The 24894-nt window shown below is 44.9% G+C and overlaps 3 protein-coding genes across 5 annotated transcripts; all 3 read left to right on the top strand.

The window, feature by feature from the left end:
- Positions 1–427: 427 nt before the first annotated feature.
- LOC101761597 (E3 ubiquitin-protein ligase RNF185) lies at positions 428–2564 on the top strand. The gene is made up of 2 exons (XM_004982127.3): positions 428–584; positions 1422–2564. The coding sequence occupies exon 2, from the start codon at positions 1448–1450 to the stop codon at positions 2141–2143; it is 696 nt and encodes a 231-aa protein (XP_004982184.1). The 5' UTR covers positions 428–584; positions 1422–1447; the 3' UTR covers positions 2144–2564.
- A 6718-nt stretch (positions 2565–9282) lies between these two features.
- Positions 9283–10534, top strand: LOC101756237 (probable galacturonosyltransferase-like 1). Its single transcript, XM_012842562.1, has one exon. It carries the CDS (start codon positions 9307–9309, stop codon positions 10354–10356), a length of 1050 nt encoding a protein of 349 aa, XP_012698016.1. The 5' UTR covers positions 9283–9306; the 3' UTR covers positions 10357–10534.
- Positions 10535–17420: 6886 nt separating this feature from the next.
- On the top strand, positions 17421–24056 carry LOC101761078 (phosphomethylpyrimidine synthase, chloroplastic). Of its 3 annotated transcripts, none has more exons than XR_001163062.3 (7): positions 17421–17578; positions 18487–18788; positions 18880–19007; positions 19663–20489; positions 20977–21652; positions 22236–22320; positions 22513–24056. XR_001163062.3 is itself a non-coding variant. In XM_004982126.4 (6 exons), the coding sequence occupies exons 2-5, from the start codon at positions 18490–18492 to the stop codon at positions 21649–21651; spliced, it is 1929 nt and encodes a 642-aa protein (XP_004982183.1). In that variant the 5' UTR covers positions 17421–17578; positions 18487–18489; the 3' UTR covers position 21652; positions 22236–22505. The 3 variants fall into 3 exon arrangements, 1 of the variants encoding a protein (XP_004982183.1); XR_215794.4 differs by having other exon boundaries at positions 22485–24056; XM_004982126.4 differs by lacking the exon at positions 22513–24056 and having other exon boundaries at positions 22236–22505.
- The last annotated feature ends 838 nt before the right edge of the window (positions 24057–24894 follow it).

Genomic DNA, 24894 nt, shown 5'->3' with positions numbered 1-24894 from the left:
ACTGCAAAGCCTAATTTCTGATAAACCTTTCGAGTCGATCAGCCTAGTGCAGTCTAGAACATCACAGACTGACGATTGGTTGCAAGCCAACAACACCTAGATGATCTCACATTCCTCTGCAACTAGAAGCATCAGATAAGAATGACTAGGGACAATCTACTTGCTGAGATGTCTTAAACAAAAGCACTTAACAGTCTACTACGCGCTTTGTTTGCGGGTCAAGTGGAAACGCTGCAAACTGACGGCAGCGTCGCGACGTGATGGTTCCTTGCGTGACCGCCTACGCACGGCACAGTCTGCTAACTCGCAGCAGCTGCGGGGAAGTTTCCGTATCCCTTCAGAGCAAACGCCCCACCTCACCAATCAGCAGCGCTACGCCGCTACCCGTCCCGACCGAAACTACCCAGATTCTAGGATCTTACGCGTGGGCCCCGCGCCCTCCCCTAATTTTATGCTGCCCGCGGGGCAGGTCATCAGCCACCACCGTGTAGTTTATTCGCCTCGTCTCCCCCGTCGGTCGCCGCGCCGTCGAGTGGAAGGAATTTCTCCGAGTCCGTCGCCCCCTCCCTCCCCTTCGCTCGCAGGTAATGGTGCTCCCCCATCGGATTCCGCGCCGGATTCCTCCGTGATTTAGGGCTTAGGTTGCGGCGCTCCTGATTTGTGGATGTGGTGTTCGTGGCTCTGATTCGATGGGCGGATTCTGCCGCTAGGTCTTATGGATGCTCTCGATTTGGGGGGTTGGGATTCGTGGCGATTTGGGGTGGGTCAAGCATGGGGCCGCGGTTTGGTTGCTAGTTTGATTGATCTATTGGCGTAGGTCAGTGATATTGGAGGGGGGAGAATTGGGATTTCCCTCGGAGAAGAGGTTGGAATCTGCTCCGAAAAGGTTGACGAATTTTGGCCTGGGCGGGCGGTCGAGATGGAATTCGATTGGCTCCTGGTTGTAATTCCATGTTCTTCAGAGTTTTGCGTGAAGGTTCATACCAATCTCGTGGGAGTTCGATTTTCCCCCCTTTAAACACAAGCCCTGTTTAGGATCGGTTAGAACCATTTTGAATTCGTCAGGTTGCGCATCTAGAAGATGATCTCGTGTCAGAAATACATCTTTAGATTTCGGGAGAGTTTCTGATCATGGTAATTGATATGTCGTCTATATCATAACTATTTGGGCAATCTTTGTTGCTGCTATACTTATGGGTCTGTGGCTTAATTCTACTTAGGACCATGAGAAATTTACCCTTCCACTAAACATGGGCCCTTTTGGTGGCTTTCACTGTGCTAAGTAGAAAAATGGGGTGCTGTTTGTAGTTATGTGTAATAATTTCTTACTTGTTGGTTGTACTAGGATTAATATCTTCAGTCATTTTTATGAATTTTATTGGTAGCCATGTTCTTCATCCTGTAATCCTTGGGAATTGCAGCTTAATTCGTTCCGACTATAAGCAAGATGTCAGCAAATGTTGGTGAATCAACGAGTGCTGGCAGCAGCGGCGACGCAGCTGGGGGGAGTTTTGAGTGCAACATATGCTTTGAGCTGCCACAAGAGCCAATAGTGACGCTTTGCGGCCATCTCTTCTGCTGGCCATGCCTTTACCGGTGGTTGCACATCCATGCACACTCACCAGAGTGCCCGGTGTGCAAGGCCCTTGTCGAGGAAGACAAGCTTGTTCCCCTTTATGGACGAGGCAAGGACCGTGTTGACCCAAGATCAAAGAACATGCCTGAATCTGACATTCCTCACCGCCCGACTGGCCAGAGGCCTGCCACAGCCCCACAGGCTGATACTAACAACAACAACAACAACTTCCCCAATGCCAATGGGAACCCATGGTTCATGGGCACAGGAGTCCCATTGGCGAATGCACGGTGGGGGAACTATGCATTCTCGGCTGCTTTTGGGGGCCTGTTCCCTATGCTTAGCTTCCAAGTCCATGGATTTCCAGATGCTGCTGCTTATGCGCAGCCTCCTGGGTTCCACTATGGGTACGGCCATGGGCATGGCTTCCATGGTGGGCATATGGGACACACCCATGGCGTCCACAGGCAAGCACCATTGGGGCAACAGCAGCAGGCAGACATCTACCTGAAGGCCCTGCTCCTCACAGTTGGAGTTTTAGTGATTGCAAGCCTCCTTGCATTTTGAAGCTGTCGACAACATCCACCTGGAGGCCCTGCTCATCATGGTTGGAATTCTAGGGGATGCAAGCATGTCTTTGACAACTTTACATTGTGATGGACTTAAGAATTGTCTTATATCAGTGTTGAATCTGTATTATAGCTTGGTGCTGAATGTTGCGTAAGTTATTCGTGTATTTGCATGAAGTGTCCATAGAATATGTATTTAGCTCTAGATACGTATTAACGTTTTACTACACCCTATATAGTATTAGGAGGAACCTGGTGCAATTATTATTGCTTAGTTTTGATGATTTTTGGAGGTGAACGTGATGTACAATTGTTTGGAAGTCATCTCCCCGCATTGCATTTGTAATCTGTACCCATTTAGACTGGACATGGATAGCACCAGACAGAATATATGAGAAATAGTGTTTTGTGTGTCTGAACTCTCGTATTTCCATCAATTGTTCATGTTTAGCAATGAATCTATAAGCCGCACATATTTATTCCACAAATAATAGCCTCGATAATCTTTTGTGCAACTTGGAAAGAGGTTTAAATTTCTTGAGTTGAGCCATACTTTGATTCCATAATCATATAATAATTATAACTATTTAGTGCGTAGCTACGAGAATCAGATGTTTAATATACGTGACAGGATCATTACTGCCCAGATTTGATGCTTTCTTGTAGTGAATGATGTTTTGTATAATTGTAGCTGGGAAGTCATCTCCCAGTTGCCTCTGTATTCTTTACCCATTTCAGAAGGATGGCACGATACAGAATATATTAGAATCAGTGTATCTGAACCTGATTATACATGACTCGCTCATTTTCATCAATTGACAGTCCATACTTAAAACACACCATCTTACTGGTCTTAAAGGTGAACAGGTTTAGGAGCTACAGACTGCAATGCCTAGAACTAGAGGAACAGACTGCATAATAACAGGCAGAACTGGCCTTCTGGAGTGCTAAGTGTCAATGAAATATATGGTTTTTAAGGATCGAAAATTGATAGCAGTAACTGCAAATAATAGTTTGCTCTTCTTTTGCAAGTTGTGTAACCATGATAGACTCGCTGTTACTTCAGATTCTAAAGATCTGCATGGGGACACCTGCTGCCAATTCGGGCTGCTTCTGAGGCTGCAACCTCTTTGGCCTAGAAACAGTACGCTTTTTTCAGCGCAAGGATCCTAATCAGCTGTTACCGAAATCTGAATCGAGCTTCCTGCCTAAGCCATCGGTTTGACCTGTTGAATTGTTTGTATAATACACGATGGTCCACTCACACAGTCACCCTGCACCCAGCCAGTTTGACCTCCTGGGCTTCAGGTGGATGGAATCAGTGCTCCAACACTTGTCCACTGAAAACGTGCAGAGAAAGAGATGAACCATGTGCTGTTCGCTTGTTGCCTTCAACTTGCGCGGATCCACCAACTGGACGAGATCGAAAATGCAGTTGGAATTGGGCGATGGTCCAGGGACCCAAAACGGGATGGATAGTGAACCATGAGGGGCTCGACAAAAGCCACAGAGCAAGCAAGCCCTTTGGTGCTGTTCAATGTTTGGTCAGTTGCGCTGACCTTGCTGCCCGAGCCGAGAAAATATGCGCTATCCATATATGATATGACCGTATCGCAACCGGGGCCGTCAACCCGACAGGACGCGCTGTGGCGACTTGCCGGATCGACCCGCCTTTCCGCCGTCGAAAAGCCCCGCCGCGTTTGCACTTCCGGACAGCGCACCTGTCGAGAAAAGCGAGGCCGATCGGCGGAGCCGGATGAGATGGCGATGGGGATTGGGACTGGATCGGCCAAGTTGCGGCGGAACGGAACGGAAAAGGAGATCGAGGAAGAAGCTTCATGGAAAGCCAAAGGCCCGGAGCGGAATGCAGCGCAGAGGCCGGAAGTGGGGTGGGCGAATGATTAGTGGAGCCGCCACCGCTTCCGCCTGACTGCTGCTGCGAGCCTGCGACCGCCTGCAATCCGAGGCCACCGTCGCGGAGACGTGGACGACCGGATCGGAGAGATGCCGCTGGTGCTGCGGTACCCGCTGCTGCCTCTGGAAGTCCGGAGCCGTAGCCGATTCTTTCAACCCAGAACCAAGGCCGCTGGCCACACGGTCGTCGGCTCGTCGTGTCTATGGCGTGGCAGTCAGTCTGACGGCATGCAATGCCAATCTGGTGGTTGATGAGTCGCGCTTGTCAACTGCTGTTACAATGCTCTACAACAACAGCTTTTGAGCGGTGTTGATGGGTGCGTTGGTCGTAGTCCACAGCGCTAGCTGTAAGCCTGTAACCCTGCGACGACCTGCTGAACGGCGGCTGGCTCCGGAATTCGACGGTCGTTTTCTTGCGCGTCTCGTGTTCTAGAGTCCCAGTAGAGTTCGTGCGTGCAGTGGATGGATAATCTGCAGGGCGGCTGTGGGGTTTGCACCTAACCGCTGCTGCCTAAAAGTTGACAGCCGGTTTACCCGTCTGAGACCGGCTGACCTTCTCGTCAAAGTCCTGTTCGAAGTTGCCCTTCGTCAGTCGGTCACACTTGTCGTCGCCCTCGCTGGCGCAGCAGGAAATGGAATGCTAGCAGGCTAGGCTAGCAGCCGTGGGGGAGACAACGCTGTGGGATCGCGACGCGAGCACGGCACGATCACATGGAAGTTTGGCGCGCCACTGCCACGCGGCTGACGAACCCGTTGGCAGTTTGGCATTGCCCCTGTTATGTTACGTTCGTGAGTGAGCGCGGAACAGAGCACATGGGATGGAAATGTATCGAGCCGAATAGCCGAGCATCTATCTGCTTGCGTTCTCACTTCTCACGTTGAGCCGAACTAAGACCATTGCCAGTAGACCAAACAAACACTCCCCGTGCTAGCATTATGCTACTAGAACCCTTTTTCATTTTAGTTTAGTTGTATTATTTTTTTTGTAAACATGAGGTATTTTTCCTGTCTCGTTAAATGTTTTATCGCTGGCTCAAGAATTGTCTCGAAAAATACACGCCTCGTAAAAAAATGTAAAATACGTTCTCAAGATCTAGTACCTTGCACTGAGCTAAAGATCGTATCCTGCTGAATCGACAAATGTCAGAAAGGAATTCAAATCGAATATTTTGAACATGAATAACAGATCAGCTGATCAGGTGCTACTGCTGCTGCTGCCACATTCTTTACTAAGGCACAGCACGCCCTCACAAGTATAATTACCATTTCCGAACAAGAGAGGCTCGAACAATGCGGCACCTCGATCGATTACTTAAAAGGTCCGTGTTAGGTACTCTGATCGTACATAGTATCCCACAATTTTAGAGATTTTGATTTCATTTTTTTACTGATGATCACAAGGAACATTTGACTTCATTTTCTTTTCGCTTCTTTCCTCTCTTTTTTTTCACTTGGAGAATCATTACAGGTACAGTGGATTTTTAAGTGGCAACAGAGATACGGAATTATTGACTTGCTGCATCTGAAAGTTTGCATTGACCCTCCCTACGTGCAGGGCGTACTGTTCCTACACGTGAAAATGCCCCTGCATCCTGCTTAATGCATTTTACTAGGATATTTTCGTCCTTTTTAGGAGTGTTTGGATACGATACGTTAAACTTTAGCAGGGTCACATCGGATGTTCGGATGCTAATTAGGACTAAACATGAGCTAATTACAAAACTAATTGCACAGATGGAGTCTAATTCGCGAGACGAATCTATTAAGACTAATTAATCCATCATTAGCACATGGTTACTATAGCACCACATTGTCAAATCACGGACTAATTAGACTTAATAGATTCGTCTCGCAAATTAGACTCCATCTGTGCAATTAATTTTGTAATTAGACTATTTTTAATACTCTTAATTAGTATCCAAACATCTAATGTGACCGGTGCTAAAGTTTAGCATGAGGTATCAAACACCCCCTTATAGCGTGAGATCTGTAGGGTTTTCCAAGGGCCTGCTGCTTCCTTCTACTCTGTAGCTTCACAATAACTGAAGATGCTGCTCATGTGCTGTCTCTCAGGCTCAGCTCAGCACATCCCGTCTCCTCCAGCTCTGCTGCATGGTGCCATGGTGTATGTCGGTGCATCTCCCTGTGACCTGTCCAGCCCAATCAGTCTGATCGGTGTTACTTGATGCCTAGGTGGCCAATGACGAGTGATGGATGCTTCTGAATTCTGATATGCCATACATGCAGATTGACTAGGTAAATATTGCCGCATTAGCGTGAGGGTTCTAACTTTCCTTCGTGATCTCTAACTGTAAACTCCGTTCACTAACCTTGACAGGCACACTTTTATCGCAATTTTGCAATTGATCACATTGCCCCTTTGGGTAGGCCATAGCGATTCATTTTCCAGCAGTGTCAATTGTCAAATATTACAATGCTTCTGGAGCTAAGATATACATGTGGCGTCCCTTGTTTTGAACCATTCCAGTGTAAACACATGGAAAGCTATAGGCTATGCGGGGTCCCTTGTTTAGAACTATTTCAGTGTATACACACATTGAAAGCTGTAGGGATATGTGGTGTCCCTTGTTTAGAACTACTATTTCAGCGTAAAGTGTAAACACGTCGAAAACTATAGGATATGCGGTGGCCCATGCTTTGTTCCCTATGGAATGTAGAGGGCAGTGGTGTCCCCTGCTGGAACCGACTGCCTCCATGTGCTCATAGGTTCACCTTTGAATTCAAATGATAAAAGAGAAGATCATACTTGAATTGTAGCAGTGGTAGTACTATTGGACAGCGGGCACACCGACACTCGCCAGTGATTCTCCTTGCCAATTTTCGCAGGGGAGGGTAGCAAATGGAAGTTTTGGGGCGGCGCACTCGCTGGCATCGGAAAACGCCGCGAGCTCCGCTCTGCATTCCCCCGATCCGAAGCTGATTTTTGAGATCGCCACCCACTCGATTCGCCTCGCGCGTGGACCTCGAAAAGGCCCTCGCGGTTCCAGTCTCGCAGGGGCAGGGGCGCAGGGCAGCCTGTGCTCGGTGCTCCACCCCTGCGATCGCATCTCATCGAGCGTGCGCGGAGCACCGAGATCGAAGCGAGCGCAGTGAGGTGCCGAGCTGGAGCAGGAATGCAAGATGCCTCGTCGGGCGGCATGCTACCACGTTCACGTTCTTCGGAGGGCCCACAGGAGCCACGGGGACCCCACCTGCTTCCTGCAGCTGCGGTGAAGGAACGAACAATCGTATACTCCCGTCCAAAAAAATCAACTCTCGCGTTTTGAGGAGTCAAGCAGTTTCGAGTTTAACTAAATTTATAAAAAATATTAACATTCACATCTTCAAATAGATTTAGTATGAAAATATATTATACAATGAATCTATTGATATTTATTTTATGCTATAAATGTTAGTACTATTTTGTATAAATTTAATTAAATTTAAAATTAGTTAATTTTTTGGGGAAGGAAGAGTTGCTTTTTTTTTTTAGGATGGAGGTAGTATCTCCTTGCCGACAAAAACAAGGCGCCATTATTAAAAAAACAAGACGCCATTTAAATCCAGCTGTGCACGACGACAGAGTCAGAGATGCCTGACTCCTTTGAGCAATTTCAGCGAAGTGGGCATCACATGTGTGTGAGTACAAGTTCAGGAAATCGGCGGCGGATTATTCAAAATATAATCACAAGTTTGATGGCTTCGATGTCCTTTTAGTGCCGGGTTTCACTATGGTCATGCTACGTTGCAATCTAATAAAAGATAAAAGGTAAATAAAGCACGTTTTTTTGCCACACTAACTGCTTGATTGGATGGTCTCGATGTCTTTTTAGGCAAGTCTCGGTGCACAGTTTTATTGTACAGTTATCTAGATTGAAAACTAGATAACTGTGCCAAATGAGTGTTATGGGGATGAAATTTGTCTCTCATGTGATGAAACTTCCTCTATTAATTACTTTGCCAAGTTAGTAATTTTACTGAGGTGGCATTGAATTTAATGATATGAAACTCCCCGTTAAGACTGGCCTTAACGCTCTGCTTTCGCTACAATCGTGTTTATGTTGCAATCCACGAGCTATAAAGATTAGAAAAAGGTAAATAAAGCACGATTTTTGCGACCCTAACTACTAAGACATTGGCTCAAAGAATACCACAGACTAAGTATTAGTAGGCTGCTTGGTTCCCAGTCATGGAATACCGTGCCAAAGTGCGGCGGCGCCACAACCTATGATGGGCAAAATTCACGTCTCACAAAAACTGTTGCAAATGCTTGTGGCGTACTGTGCTGACCAAACACCCCCTAGCATTGTTTCCCCCCCCGAAATAAATTAATCAAATAATTTTGGCTCACCATGTCACCCAACGAGGGCCACGCAATTCTAATGGATAGGAGTATATCATGGATCCTCCACTATGTTAATCCCAATCCGCTGAGCTTGAGCTTTAAGATGATTTTGATAGCCAACTTACATATATACACATCATTAAAAGAACGTAGTGGCAGTGTGGCACAGTACCATCAATCATTTTCCCCCAATCTCCGTAATCTCTGTTCCAATAAAGCGCACTGCCCACCCTACCTATTTACCTCACCCAAACAAACAGAAAGACCCCATGTGATAAACAAGTGGAAGCCTTCAGCTAACAAAATCACTCAAGATTCGCTTTATTTACCACACTTGCAATTATTTTCACGCGCTAGCAGTGCCTACAAGTCGCCCAATGCAACCTCACCGTCACGCCACACGCAAACTAGCTGTAACTTTGGAAAGATTACCCCAATATTTAATAACTACTACCGCTACACGTTAATCACATCGCATTCTTCTCCCTTGACACGTTCAAATCAACTTCGAACACGCTTTGCTCACGCAAGTTTCGGTGGAAGTTTCGCGAAGAGTTTCATATGTATTAAATTTCATGCCACATCAGCAATTTTGTTGATATGGCAAAATCTTTACGAGAAGAGAGAAGGATGAATTTCATCATATATGAGAAGAGTTTCATCCCATAACACTCAACAATTATAACAATTATAGTTAGTTACCAGTCTCGGTAACAATATAATAAAACTCTACATTGAGACCGGTCTCCGCCAGCCAGCCAGTCAGTCGTAGCCCCGCAAGCCTTTGACCCAGGTTTGACACCTCCACGCGTTCTCACTTCTCACCCGTATATAAACACGGGGGCGCGCTCACACGGACTCAGCCTCCCACAGGGCAACCCACACACACACGCTTCGCCGAGATGTCGCCTTCTCCTCCGCTCCTGCTGCTCCTCTGCGCCGTCGGCGCCACGGCCGCCGCCGTGCCGAGGTACCGCGAGGCGCCGCACTTCACCAACTCGGCGGCGGCGCAGTGCCCCCCGCCGCTCCCGCCGTCGAACGCGGACGCGGCGTGCTCGCCGCACGCCGCGGTGCACGTGGCCATGACGCTGGACGCGTCGTACCTCCGGGGCACCATGGCGGCCGTGCTCTCCGTGCTTCGCCACGCCTCCTGCCCGGAGTCCATCTACTTCCACTTCATCGCCTCCGCGACGGCCACGAAGGCGACGGCGGAGGAGCTGAGGGCCACGGTGCGCGCGTCGTTCCCGTCGCTGGCGTTCCGGGTGTACCCGTTCGCCGACGAGGCCCGCGTGGCGGGGCTCATCTCCACCTCCATCCGCGGCGCGCTCGACCGCCCGCTCAACTACGCGCGGTCCTACCTCGCCTCCACGCTGCCGCCCTGCGTGCGCCGCGTCGTCTACCTCGACTCCGACATCGTGCTCACCGACGACATCGCGTCCCTCGCCGCGACGCCGCTCCCGGGGGAGGAGACGGCCGTGGCGGCGCCCGAATACTGCGGCGCAAACTTCACCGCCTACTTCACGCCGGGGTTCTGGGCGTCTCCCGCGCTCTCCTCCACCTTCGCCGGCCGCCGCGCCTGCTACTTCAACACGGGCGTCATGGTGCTCGACCTCGCGCGGTGGCGCCGCGCGGGGTACACCGCGCAGATCGAGGAGTGGATGGAGCTCCAGAAGCGGGTGCGCATCTACGAGCTGGGCTCGCTGCCGCCGTTCCTGCTAGTGTTCGCCGGCCGCATCGCGTCGGTGGACCACCGGTGGAACCAGCACGGCCTCGGTGGCGACAACTACCGTGGGCTCTGCCGGGGGCTCCACGCCGGCGCCGTTAGCCTGCTGCACTGGAGCGGCAAGGGGAAGCCCTGGGACCGGCTGGACGCCGGGCGGCCGTGCCCGCTCGACGCCGTCTGGGCCAAGTACGACCTGCTCCGGCCGGCCGCCGGCATCGAGAGCTCGTGAGGATACGGCGCTCGATCGAGCGCTGGTTTTTTTGATCGATTTAGACATTAGAAAGCATGTGCTCTTCGTTCTTTTGTTGATCTAGATATTGATAGATAATCAGAGTGTTCATGTGAACTGTACATAGTGCTGCTTAAGTTTAATAATAGAGACTGATTAGCCATTTTGATCTTCAAAATTTGTGCCTTTTTAGTCAATGATGCATGGATCAGAATATTTTTTCAGTTTTTTTTGTTTCAAGTGGGGAAAATGAATAGAGCACTTCTTCAATTTTAATTTAATCTAAACGCGTCAGTATCTATGTGGCCAACTCTAGATTTCAGAGACGCGCGCAAAGTGCCCGTGTGAGCTGTGGACGGTACTCTTGAAATTAACTAATATGCTTTGATATTGCTAACTTTGGCTTTTCTTTCTTGGCTAGAAAACTTTGGCTTTTCTTTCATGGGGCGGTATTCCTCGAAGTTAATTTAAGTTCCCCCAAATTTTTTTTGCTTTTATTGCCTCTGATTAGAAATTCAGAGGCATCTTTCACATAGCTGCCACCTTACACAGGCTGTCCAATTATGGTTCCCTGCCAATATATCTCATACTAAATCATTGAGCTGCTTTAGCATATTCCCCCATGTTAAAAATAGCCCGAATCAGTAAAGTAACAAACAAAAATACCGTCCACTCTTTGACAACAGTTTTTCGTAATTTTTTAAGAAAAAAAAGAAAGATATAGGCAAACTTTTCTTGCTTAACTTTAGGCTAGTTTCAACGGCGCCAGGAAAGAAAGCTGCTTCGGAACGCTTTGGGCCCCGCATACCTGTAGGCGTCGCGTAGAGTTGGCGAGAATCCTACAAGCAAGCGCAGCGCGCCGCGGCATCGCTGGACCCCGGCCGGGCTGAGCGGGCGCATCCGGTGGTTCGGCCTCCACTTTGGGTAGCCGCGCACCGAGCTTTTTCTCTGCTGATGATCCGGTCGTTATTCACGGTGTCAGTTTCAACTCCACTTACCCCTTCCTCTCTCGTCATTTTCAAATTTTGTTTGAGAGAAGAACTTTGTTTTCTCGTCATCGTCTGGACGTCAGCGTCCAACGACCTCTTCTACTTTTTTTAAAAAGGAAATGTTTCAGGCTTCACATAGCCGTTTTACGAGTTTTACAACATTCTCAGCTCAAAAGTTATGAAAAAAGAAAAATATGTACGTATATGAAGGGAATAAATCAAAAGTAAAGTCTATTATTGCTTCTCCATCCATTTTTTACGAAGATATCCAAAGTGACAATCTCCAACACTTTGCTTGCTGAACATATAGTTTCCCTTGATTCTTCATGCTACAATAGAGACCAAAATCGCAACCAATATGCTCCCTAAAAATAGCCTGCTAAACCGTTTTTTCTCCAAACCCAAATCGCGTACACCAAATAGCTCACATAAAAGCTGAGACCCCACGATAATCAATAATATTTCTTTCTTTCCTCTACCTGTTAACCAGTTTCGAAGCATATGAGATACTCCCTCCGGTATTGATTTTAAGGTCGTTCTGGAGATTGTTGCGATTTCAAAATAGAGGTCGTTCATCAGTGTTTCCGTCCATTGTGGACTATTCTGCCCTTGCGTGTGCTTGCTCCCGAGGCTGGACTCGCTAACTCTCGAGGTAGCAATTAAACTGCACGCGCAGCCCTCTTGTCTTCCCTGCTCCTCTCTGAACGGACGCACGAGCCATCCTGAACCCTTCAACTGACACGCCCGTGCCCTCCCGTCTTCAAACGCCTACACGTCTTCCCCGACGAGATCCCCGCGCTGGCGATGGCGGAGGGCGGCGAGGAGCCCGCGCGTGGCAGCGACCCTGACAGCGGCACGTTGTCCGCAGCGTCGATCCGGAAGAAGGCCATCGAGGTGGGGTCGCACGTGGACACGCTGCAGACCGGCGTGATGGTCGCGCCGCCGCACCACCGTGAGCGCCAGAGGCACCACCACCACCTCTCTCGCTCGCTGCACGCCGTTGCTCATCGTCCAACAGTCATTGAAGCCATGGATGGGAGCTCGCAGGTCATCGCGCTGGAGAAGGACGACGATCACTCCATGGATGTGCTCATCGTCCCTGATTCCGAAGGCAAAGACGACGACTTGTGTTTGTGCAATCGTTGTGGTGAAGTACACGGTGTGCAAGACATTGAAGTATGCCGCCGCGTTCGCAGGGAGCAAAGCAGGTGCTCTCGATGTCGTCTCGTCCATAGAGACTACGACCTCACGGCATGGATCATTGACGGCTTCGACAAATTTGATTGTGAGCTATACATTCCCAATGTCAATGAGCTTCAAATGGACGGCGAGACAATCATTTTACCAGACCATGTCCAGAAGAGGGTGCATGAATTCAGTCCAAAGATGCAAGAGTTAAAGAAACAAGAGGTAAACAAGACTAATACATAGGGTAAGTACAGAAATTGTTACATGTCTCATGAACTAACCCTAGTCATTCCCTAGTTCTAATCTTCTTCTCCTAATTGTTTGCTGCAGCAAGAATTGCCTTTGCTCGGTCAACTATGGATGCCTCACAAGGAATTTGCAATGGAAGCTGACCTAGTGTCTCTTAGTCTTTCTTTGTTTATGTGAGGGATTTTATATTTATTCGCTCCAGCAACCTTCATAGCTTCCTTCATAACTAGATGCAATGTGAGCCAAATTCTATTAGCCTTCTCTGGACAATACTCATTGAAAGCCTATTTCAGTTATGAAAAAAATGTTAGAATGAGTATGGAACTGATATGAAATATTATTGCATGAATGTACTAGTAGTTTACCTCTTGCACAATAGGGACAAGTTCTTGGACTGGTCTTGCTGATTTCCTATATTGAATGGCTTGAATTGCACGAAAGAAGCCCAAATCTAATATATTAAAGTCCGGAGAATTCGGAGGTTGACAAATAAGTCTAATATCAAATCCATCTTGCCTAGCAGCTTCACAAAATAAATGATCATTAACCTCTAAATGAGATGGTGCATTGTCCTGAACAATGTAGATCAGTTTGTGAATATCCTCCATTGGCCAATTTTTCTCTAATAGCCGGCAGCACCCTCTCACTCATGAACTCCCTAATCACATCTCTTGTGACGTGAGCAATTGGTTTAACTTCCCATGTTCCAGCTTCCCGATTCACGCTCCTCCTCTTAGCTTGTTCATAAGTCACAAGAAGGAATGATCCAATTTTTCCATCAAAAATACAAACTCCATTATGAAACCTTGGTCGAGCTGATACAACCAAAAACATTAGGCGTGGAATGTAGTTCTTACTTTTACTAGAACGATGTGGATCATCTTCCTCAGGCAGCAAGTAATGTTTTGCAGAATTTTGTGTAAGGAAAAACCACTTTTCATCGATGAATACATGATCAAATAAATCTTTGAAACATGGATCATTAGGTGTGCTGTCCGGATCAAGCATATCAACACACCATTGCAACCTTGCCTTCTTGTTTGCTTCGGTTAGGTAAGGTTTGATGCTGTTTGAATGGTGCCTAAGAAGTCCTTTACGCATGCACCGAATCAACTTTGCCTTGCCAACATGGAGGCGCCTACTCACAGTTTCTAAAGTCATTCTTTCATTGAGAGGAATATTGCGTAAAGGTTCCAAATCAATAGGAGTTTCCTTACGGCCTGAACGACCTCTCTTTCTACTTGTTACATTGATCACAATGCCTTGAGCTAGTGACTCTTTTCCTCTCTTCCAAATCTTCTGAACAGTACGAATATGCAAACCAAATTGAGATGCAACCTCTCTTGTTACTCCCTTCCCTAACCTCCCATTGTTACTACTTGCCAATAAAGTTTGGTAAATTAGTTTCCTAACTTTATCAGTAGCATCTTTCTTTCTACTAGCACCTAGAAGTTTAAAATAAAAATGTGTGAACATGACATTCAACACAGCTACAAGTTCAAAAAACACAAATAAAAGTTGAAGAAACAAAACCTAGCTCCGGTGCCTCCATCTCTAATCCATCACTGCCATCACTTGTTTCATCAATCAAGTCCATAACATGATTGCCATTGAAGTTAAGATTAAATCCACCTACAAGACATAATTTTAGCCCATAATCCTATTGGGGTGCTTCAAAATTATGATAAAAAGATGATAACAAACTGACCGTATTGGGGTGCCTCAAAATCGATGGCACCATATTCATCTAGTGGCAAGTTCAAATCGATGAAACCATCATCTTGTGCCTCCATGGTTAAATCAAATCCTATTAAAAAACTAAGAACTGATGACATAATAAAAGGATAGTTGCAGGGGAGCTGAAGAAAGAAGAAGAAATAGAGCATTATCGATGCTGTTTTCCAAAGCCAGAGGATCAAGGCTCATTACCGATGTCATTTGCGTGCTAGGTTCATTTGGGTGCAAGGTGTCCTGTTAGGCTGTTGCGCACTTAAATAGACTGTTCAGGAGGCAACTGAGGCGACGGACCGGCACTCACAGGTGCCATGCAAAAGAAAAAAAGTGCGCCAATGCAACCAGCACGAGGGAACCAAAGAAAAAGGAGCGCCATGCAACAAAAAAAAGCGCCAATGCAACCAGCGCGAGGGAACGGGAAAAAAAAGAGCGCCATGCAAAAATGCCAAAAACCAGCGCAACTCAAGAATTGAACCCACGACCTCAAGACTCTAGAACACATGCGATAGCCACTCAGGTGGAGAAAGGTTGTTGTATTTAAATGAATCCGAGGCATATTTAATAATGGCAAACATGGAAGAATAGATCCAAATTAATCACACCTTGGTATGCTAAACCTTGTCCTAAACGACCTTAAAATCAAAACCGGAGGGAGTACTGATTTAGGTGGAGTTAACCCAGTAGCTACATGAACAATCCTCCAAATAGATTTAGCATGCTGGCAGTCAAAAAAGAGATGTTTGATTATTACAATTGCAGAAACAACATTTTTGACTCACTGACCATCTTCGCTTTGCTAAATTGTCCTTCGTTAAAATTACACCTCGCCGGAGGTATCAAAGGAAAATCTTTATTTTTAGCAGAATCTTCAGCTTCCATATGAATTTATTGATGAAGGGAGTACCCTGGTTTAAAAGATATTGATACATAGATCGTACTGTAAAATAGTCGTGACTATGTACGTCCCAGGTAAAAATGTCCCCTCCCATTAGAAAGCCAAAAAATAGCAATTTTTGCTACTAAATTATACCAAGCTACTAGTTTATCCCCAACTAATGCTCTTCGAAAAGAGATAATCAACAACATTTGATTTATCACATTTGCCACTGTTTCATAGGGATTATGGACAATATTATACAATCCAGAAAATTTCTCTTTCAAAGGTTTAGAGCTCACCTAAGTGTCCTCCCAAAATCCGGTTTGTGACCCATCTTTTATCTTTGAACCTAGATATTTATTCCTGACTTAGGTTTGCTAGTTGCCATCTTCGTTAAGTAATTTAAACAACCATTTGCTGAGAAGGCATCTATTTTTAATCTAGAAGTTTGTTATTCCCAAACCGCCTTGATCTTTGGGATGACACAAGATATTCTATTTGGCTAAGCGGTATTTTAATTTATCATTATTACCTTGCCAGAAGAATTCGGATGGATAAAAGTCCAGCCTTTTAACTTTTAGGAATTTCAAAGAAGGACATCATGAACATGGGAATGCTACTTAGAACTTAATTCAATAAAGTCAGCCGTTTGCCATAAGATAAATGTTTGACTTCCCAAGTACTTAATTTGTTCTTAAATCTTTCCTCAATTACACTCCAATCTGCATTATAGAGTTTATGGTGGTGCATTGGGATACCTAATTACCTGAAAGGGTATGGCCTAAGGGCACAACCAAACAAATCAATATATTCTTGCTCATACTGTTTAGCCTCTCCATAACAAAAGATCTGATTCTCATGGAAATTAATTTTTAATCATGATAATTGTTCAAAGACACGGAGCAATAGCTTCATATTTTTAGCTTACTCCAAATTATGATCCATGAACAAAATTGTATCATCTGTATATTGTAAAATAGACAATCCATCTTCCACAAGGCGAGGTATCACCCCATTAATTTGCCCATCCTCCTTTGCCCTCTTGATTAAAATAGAGAGCATGTCTGCCATAATGTTAAAAAGATAGGCAATATGGGGTCTCCTTGTTTGAGGCTATCTTTTTTTGGAAGTAGTGTCCAATGTTATCATTAATTTTGATGCCCACACTTCCTCCTACAATAAAATTTTCAATCCATGTACACCACTGCTGGCAGAATCACTTCATGCGGAGTGTTTGTTGTAGAAATGACCATTTTACCTTATCATAGGGCTTTTCAATGTCAATTTTGAGAATCACGCCATTAAGTTTTTTATGTGGAGTTCATGAATAGTTTCGTGTAATATCACTGTTCCTTCCCTAATGTTCCGACCTGGCATGAATGTTGTTTGAGAAGGTCGAACCACTTTGCTAGCAACTCCTATGAGTCTATTTGTAGCAACCTTTGTGAATATTGTAAAGCTCACATTGAGCAGATAAATTGGTTCGTATTGTTGTATTTTCTTTGCCTTTTTATTTTAAGACCTCTTCTACTTGGAATGGCGCTCCACACAGTCCACACTGCAGAGTTGGAACCTGTGCTGCGAAGGACTCGGTCGAACGGCTATCAGCTTTGTCAGCGCGATTTTTTTTTTTTTGAGAGGAAGGTATGTCAGCGCGAATGGATCTATGTCCCTTTTTTGAAGTGGTATTCGGATTTCCAGTAATTTGCCAGGGCCCCATGAAAACCCAAAATAGGCCGGCTGTTTAGCAGTGAACTCGTTCGCAAAAGGCCCATGAGCTCATAAGCCAAGGCGTTTGCAAGCCCAAGTTCCACTCCCTCGTCGGCTCGTCCGGCGTCCCTCGTCCGCAACGCGACAACGGCGAGGTGAGGGGAGATTTTTCTTCCGCGTCGAGTCACGCTGCCCACCGCCATTCACGCGTCGCCGAGCTCACTCTCCCCCGAATCTCCCTTCCTACGATCGTATCCCAGCCGATAATATCTTCCCGGCGATCGGAAATATCTCGCGTCGCCGTTCCCCTCATGTCCTTTCTCGCTTTGGCCACCCGTCCCCTATCCCCTTCCGCGCGAGACCCCTATAATAAGAAAAATCAGCCACTCCACTCCGCACCTGCACTCGGCGCTCGCGTCGCTCCTCCGGTCCTCTCCCGCCGATCGACAACGTCCCGAGCCGCCGTTCCTCCGAGGTGAGAGAGATCTGGCGCAGTGTTTGGGCTCGATTCTGCAGCGGGTGGGATTTTGTTTGTATTAGTTGCGCTTGCGACACTAGTAGATGCTCCCTCCGTCCGAAAAACAATGCAACTCTCGTTTCCCGAGGTGGTCAACTAATTTTAAATTTGATCAAATTTATACAAATAGTACATACAAAATAAAGTAATATATTTTTATATTAAATTTATTTGGTGATGTGAATGTTAGTAATTTTTTTTTATAAATTTAGTTAAATTTGAAACTATTTGACTTCTCGAGAAACGAGAGTTGCATTTTATTGAGACAGAGGGAGTAGATAATCATGCGGGTAGACGGCAGTTCTCTTCAGTTTGTTGCGTCTCCTTCGTGCAACATTGATATTTCAGTTGTTTTCAGAAAATTTACCGTATAGCAATAGTTTACTCTAGTGGAAACATATAGTTCGGGTTTGTGAATAGGCGCAGAGGTAAATAGTCACACAAATGAACAATTCCAAAACTCAAGTATACACCCTTGTAACCGTCTTAAACAATGGAAATGTACTGTTGCTGAAACCAGATAGAATTAGTTAATGAATAGTCTCTGAGACGGTGGGTGCATGGGACAAGCATATAGCATCAGTTTGGTTGGCTTCAAACCTGCAAGCTAGAGAAATTTATTCAATTGCTAGATGACCCATTCTTTTGCTGTCATGTTTTGATGCCCTCTGCTAGCCTTGCTGTCAGGTCAAATTTCTAATATCATTACATATTTGAAGCACAAAAAAAAGTAGAGAACCTTCCGTGGGCTTTCGTGGACGTAAGACTGTGCTTTTCTGCATTGGCAAATAGAAGCTGTGTATTTTTCCAGCCTATCTTAGTGCGCTGTGTGCGGTCACTAATTCAGTAATTCTTACCTTGATCAGGAAATGGCTGCACTTCAACCCTCATTTTCGTCAACAATGGCTCTGAAGAGTAGCTGCAGTGGGCTGAAGTTCCCAAAAACTGCACTTCTACCTTGTTTTGGTGGCATTTCACGTCAAGACATTCAAGACAGGAATGCTAGCCTCACTTATTTAATCCCCAAGGTTGCTTCAGTGACTGACCAATCAACATCAGAGCCATCAAAACCCAGGCAAAGCAAGCACACAGTCGACCCTACTGCTCCAGAATTTCTGCCACTCCCATCATTTGAAGAATGCTTTCCAAGGAGTACCAAAGAATCAAGGTATGGTTTCCTTTCTCGTTTGACCTTGTGACTATTCTTGGACGTGCTAACATGCTAATAGCTTATATTTGTTATGGCTTATGCGTTTCAGTGAAATCGTTCACGAGGAATCTGGTCATGTCCTCAAGGTTCCATTCCGGAGAGTCCATTTGACTGGAGATCAGAAGCACTTTGATACATATGACACCAGTGGTCCTCAAAATATAAGCCCAAGGATTGGTAACTCCCTGGCCTTATGCTTTGTTTTTGTGTCTTGGATTGCTCTGACATTCTGGTTACTTATGTATGTTTACATATCTTTAAATTTATATGACCATGTTTACTGTTGCTTTTTTAAAAAGCTCAATTGGACTAATTAGTCTAATTTTCATAAAAAGAAGGGCGGACCTGGCGCAGTGGTAAAACTCTCCACTTGTGGCCCGGAGGTCCTGGGTTCGAACCAGCCTCTTTGCAGAATTTTAAAAGAATTTTGCAAGGGTAAGGCTGTCTAGGAATTCCCTTCCCCAGACCCCACCTTGTGTGGGAGCTTTCGCACTGGGTACGCCCTTTAGTCTAATTTTCATAAAAAAGGGCAAGAATATGAAATGTTATATGTCCTGCAAACCGTGATAAACGAATTTCCTTATAAAACTAACTGTGATAGTATAAAACAGCAAACGAGGCATTGACAAACCATAATAACTTAGAAGTGCTCACATCACCGTGTTGCTGGGCTATTTTTCTCTTTGTCTATGCAATGTTTTTCTTTATATTTAATATAGTTTGATAACAGAAGGGCTCTGTCCTGCTGTTTTCCCTCAAAAGAAGTTCCATTGCTCCCTAGCATACAATTTAACACATTAAGCTGTTTATAATATTCAAAAATAATTTGCAGGACTCCCAAAGATAAGGAAGGAATGGATTGATAGGAGGGAGAAGATGGGTAGTCCTCGTTACACACAAATGTATTATGCTAAACATGGAATCATAACAGAGGAGATGTTATACTGTGCCAAGCGCGAGAACCTTAGTCCTGAATTTGTTCGGACAGAAGTTGCCCGTGGACGGGCCATAATTCCTTCCAACAAGAGGCACCTGGAATTGGAACCCATGATTGTTGGTAGAAACTTTCTTGTGAAGGTGAATGCAAATATTGGGAACTCAGCTGTTCTGAGCTCCATCGAGGATGAAGTTCACAAGCTCCAGTGGGCCACAATGTGGGGAGCTGATACTGTCATGGATCTCTCAACAGGGAGACATATCCATGAGACCCGGGAATGGATTATTCGTAACTCTCCGGTTCCTATTGGGACCGTTCCTATTTACCAAGCACTTGAGAAAGTAAATGGTATTGCTGAAAATCTGAGCTGGGAAATCTTTAGGGATACCTTGATTGAACAAGCTGAGCAGGGTGTTGATTACTTCACAATCCATGCTGGTGTCCTGCTTCGTTACATTCCTCTTACAGCAAAGAGAATGACTGGCATAGTTTCACGTGGTGGCTCAATTCATGCAAAATGGTGCTTAACTTATCACAAGGAGAACTTTGCTTATGAACACTGGGATGAAATTCTTGACATATGCAATCAATATGATGTGGCATTATCAATTGGTGATGGTTTGAGGCCCGGTTCTATTTATGACGCAAATGATAGTGCTCAGTTTGCAGAACTGCTGACTCAAGGTGAACTAACACGTCGAGCATGGGCGAAAGATGTGCAGGTGAGAATAAAAAACCTGTTCTGAACATAAACATGGTTTAACTTCAAAATGCATAAGGTAAATGATTAGTTGGAAATGGTAGCGCCTGTGCAGATCTGGTCAGAAAAGTATTCTATATTGTAACTTGTGAGGATCTATACTCAAAACTTGTTGGATTTGAAAAATGCGAGTTTGACAGAAAGGAAAACAGTGAATCAAGCTATCCTTTTGCAATACAACTAAATATGATTGCTGGATCAACAGATTGCATATCAAACATAAAATATGCCACTCCTAATACCATCTAGCTGTTTAACATCTAATCAGTGATCTGCTCTTATTTCCAGTGCAGTTAAGTTTACCTAGGAATTTTCTGTTAAATCGACTAATATATAACAAAGTACTAGATGATTCAAAGTTTCAAATTGCTGATTTGTAGACCATGGTTTGTATATAACTCAATAGTTGAAACTTTGGGGCAAACTTCCTGATATCTATCAACTTTTAGGTGATGAATGAAGGTCCAGGGCACATCCCAATGCATAAAATTCCTGAAAACATGGAAAAACAGCTGGAGTGGTGTAATGAAGCACCTTTCTATACGTTGGGTCCACTGACAACTGATATCGCACCTGGTTATGACCACATCACCTCAGCCATTGGTGCGGCCAACATTGGAGCTCTTGGCACTGCACTTCTTTGTTATGTTACACCAAAGGAGCACCTTGGGTTGCCTAATCGTGATGATGTTAAGACAGGTGTGATATCCTACAAAATTGCTGCTCATGCTGCTGATTTGGCAAAGGGTCATCCCTACGCACAAGCTTGGGATGATGCCCTTAGCAAGGCAAGGTTTGAGTTTAGATGGCTCGACCAATTTGCTCTATCTCTGGATCCAGTAACCGCCATGGCTTTCCATGATGAAACATTGCCATCTGAGGGTGCCAAAGTAGCTCATTTCTGCTCAATGTGTGGGCCCAAGTTTTGTTCGATGAAAATCACAGAGGATATTAGAAAATATGCAGATGAACATGGTTACGGAACAGTAGAGGAAGCTGTGAAGGAAGGAATGAATGCTATGAGTGCTGAATTTTTGGCTGCAAGGAAAACAATCAGTGGGGAACAGCATGGTGAAGCTGGAGGGGAGATCTACGTACCAGAAAGCTATGCAGCTCAAAAATAAGGTTAGCCTCTTTTGTATTGTTTAAAGTTTTCCTTCAGATACACATGAAGCTTATGTTCTGAAGATGTATGGTCTCTCAAGAAACGTGCGTTAATCTGTCATAGAGGAATCATGTGATAAATTGTTCTGTATTTTAAACCATTTTCACATTAACAAGCTAGTATATAAATGAACCCTAGCCGACTTGATACTTCAGTATTCATACATGCTAGTCAGTTAGCAGGGATATGGCTATTACATCATTTGATTTGCAGAAGAGATAGTGCTTTAGAAATTAGAAGTACTCTTGACTCTTCAATCCTTTAATCATGCCGGTAATCCTTTAAATGCGAATGTTACACAAAACTAAGCATACTGTCATGAATTTGAGCCATGGATCTTTCTCTTTTTTTTTCTGATGCATTGTTAACCATGGATGCTGATCTCATGTAGGACGCACTGCTTCCACCTTAAAAAAGTATTTATATTATGCGATTTTATTTGTAGTTTTACGAACTTTGCCAAACTATTAGTTTATTAGGCTTTGCATTTGTGTAGTTGTGAATACTGAAGCTTGTTTACTCAAAATTGCAATATTTGTGTAGATCTCCTCGGAGCCTTCCAAGTGAAGCAGATTTGCTGGCTGGAGCCTTCGTCAGCAGCAATTGTACCATCTTATGTTAGGAGATGGTAAGCAGAATGTGAATAAAGCTGGCGTTGCTTACCTTCAGTTTGTGAATGCCATTATGGATTGTAATAAAAGGAAACTCTATTCTGTGCCCCTTTGGATTCTGTTTCTCCCTCAAGTATTCATCGTATTGTTATGGGATTGTTATTTATGAAAGTTGCACCAGGGGTGCCTGCATTCTCAACAATGTGAAGGCTTCTTGGCCTTGACTGTTGTGAGATGGGCTGAGAAAGTCCCTTTGAACCTGAACAGGATAATGCCTGCGAAGGGAGTGTGCATTTCTTTTTTCTTGTTTTTCAGGAACCTGTCAGCCTTCTGGTGGAAATTGAGGTACCAACTGTCCGTGCACATAAAGAGCTCAGTAGATGGGTCCGCCTGTGTCTTACATCTGAGGTAACATGGTTCCATTCCATGATCCTTTTGCATGATTTCATCAACCAGCTGTGTTACCGTTCCCATAGAGAGTAAAGTGTGCCTCATCATGACACTCAACCCATCAATACACCCATGAAATTTTGTGAAGAATTTGCTATCCCTACATAATCTATTTCGACATCTGTCTAACTACATTTATTTACATTAGGCGTATAGAGCAAGATATTTAGAACTGCTACAGATTGTTTTTTTAGCTGCATTCTGCCCCTTGAGGGTGGAAGTACCAACCAGAATTGCAATTAACTTGATCCTACCATCGTATTGTAGCCGTCTACTGAGATAGGAGTTATTTCTGTAAACAAACTTCTGCCCTTCTCATCAGGATGGTCAGATAGTGTTATCCAAAATTTCACAAAATCTTTTTAACAAAGAATATTGTAAATATCTCATGTGAACAGTTTCAAATTCCGCATTATGCATGATTGTTTACAACTGTATGTGAAAGCAGAGGCAGGATCTTAAAACATCAATAAATTCAAAATAGAAATAGATTGCAAGTCATTGCATTGGTGGAGAATAATTTTATCAGTTTTACTTTCTATGGAGTGCATGTTTCTCATGTATCACTGCCTGCTTCACTTTTTACACTGAATTAGTGAATTATACCTACGTTCATATAATCCAACTGCCCTGGCTGCCGTGAGATGCCAAGAAAAATGTTTTGGGAAAGTAAACATTTCTTTTGTGGCTGGAAATTTGTGCTCGTTGTGGTACCACCATACCAATGAAACTATGCTCATTTACAAATTGAAGATGAACTCTGATTGTGCTTCTACAATGGAGTTTCAAATCATTCAGAGATGAGCTGGGCAAAGGCACCCTGTTACTGTACTGTGATATTGGTGCTCAAGTTCTCATGCCATCCCTTATAAGGGCTTCCCTAGCAAATTTGAGATGTTAACTGTTATTATAAACTTACATTCTGATTTATGTGGAACTCTGTCTGACATCTGAATGTTCCCCCGAGTATAAGTTTCGTTACGGAACAAGGATACATGCTGCTTTTCTGGTCGCTATATATGCCTTCGGTACCGTTTTGTGTGCTAGTCCCTGAAGTCAACAAGATTGACGTCCCGTTGTTGACTGGAGGTAGTAATATTTTGCTTTATTGTTTCCGAATACGAAATAAAAGGAAAGGTAAATAGGAACAGCTTTGTGAACTCTTGCTCGACATAAATGGAGGCTTCTTGCAAAAGTATTTGGCGTTTCCAAGCTTCTATAATTTCAGGGTATCACTTCTGATCAGGGACTGTATCGCTTGTGCGCATTAGCCAACTGTTAAGAAATTACATATTTTTCCTTCCATTCTTGACACAGTTTATGTGCCTTTCATCTGAGCATCCAGTGTGCTGATCCACAGTTGTTAATGTGCTGGCTGTTTTATACTGCCACACGTAGATAGCTTGATGATGTGTAGAAAGCCAGAAAGCAATAGCTTCACAGTGACACTGCCATCGCTTCATTATGCTCTCGGTAGCTAGACGCGTCACGGGCTTAAGATAATCAGATACTTTTGGTCCGATTACTGACATCTTCGTTTACTTAACACCACCGGGTTTTTTTTCTATAGCAATTTTTTTTTGACGGGTCACCGGGGACGAAGAGTCCCCCCTGAATTATATTACCACATATGCTGGCAAGCCGGTGATGGTACAACATTTGCGCGGTTACGGTGGCTTCAAGAGCCAGGATGGAAGTAGAAGGGGACGGGGTAGATACAACACCAGAGTACAACAGAGGAACGGGAGGAACACAACTCGCAGACAAAACATGTCACAATCGAAAGACAACCATTAATCACCGATTTGCGCCTCCACCGAACAACGTACTTGCCGGTTACACTATGACCATTGCATCTTGCCCCACCCCTCGTAGCTATGCTGTCCCGCTGCTGCCCTCCATCTGAGTGACTGCGCAGCAGGAAGGGGACTTAGAGCGGCGAAAGGACGCGCAAGCCAAAGCTTACCGGAAAACGACGACCTCCCTTGGAGCTGACGGCGCCACCTCCAGCACATCCGAGCTCCATGTACCACCATTCAACGCCGCTTAAGGGGAGGAATCCTTGAGGAGGAATGGCAGAAGCGGTGGATACACCACCCGACATTTGATTTTCTGACACCATCAATAAGGAGAGCATCGAC

This window comes from Setaria italica, chromosome IX (assembly GCF_000263155.2).
Source record: "Setaria italica strain Yugu1 chromosome IX, Setaria_italica_v2.0, whole genome shotgun sequence".
In the NCBI taxonomy this organism is placed as follows: Eukaryota; Viridiplantae; Streptophyta; class Magnoliopsida; order Poales; family Poaceae; genus Setaria; species Setaria italica.
This window is presented reverse-complemented; position numbering and strand designations above follow the sequence as displayed.

Coding starts and splice junctions, on each gene's coding strand:
- LOC101761597 (XM_004982127.3), top strand. CDS start 1,448: ATGTCAGCAAATGTTGGTGAATCAACGAGTGCTGGCAGCAGCGGCGAC.
- LOC101756237 (XM_012842562.1), top strand. CDS start 9,307: ATGTCGCCTTCTCCTCCGCTCCTGCTGCTCCTCTGCGCCGTCGGCGCC.
- LOC101761078 (XM_004982126.4), top strand. CDS start 18,490: ATGGCTGCACTTCAACCCTCATTTTCGTCAACAATGGCTCTGAAGAGT. Junction 18,789..18,879: donor AGGAGTACCAAAGAATCAAG/GTATGGTTTCCT, acceptor TATGCGTTTCAG/TGAAATCGTTCACGAGGAAT. Junction 19,008..19,662: donor AAATATAAGCCCAAGGATTG/GTAACTCCCTGG, acceptor AATAATTTGCAG/GACTCCCAAAGATAAGGAAG.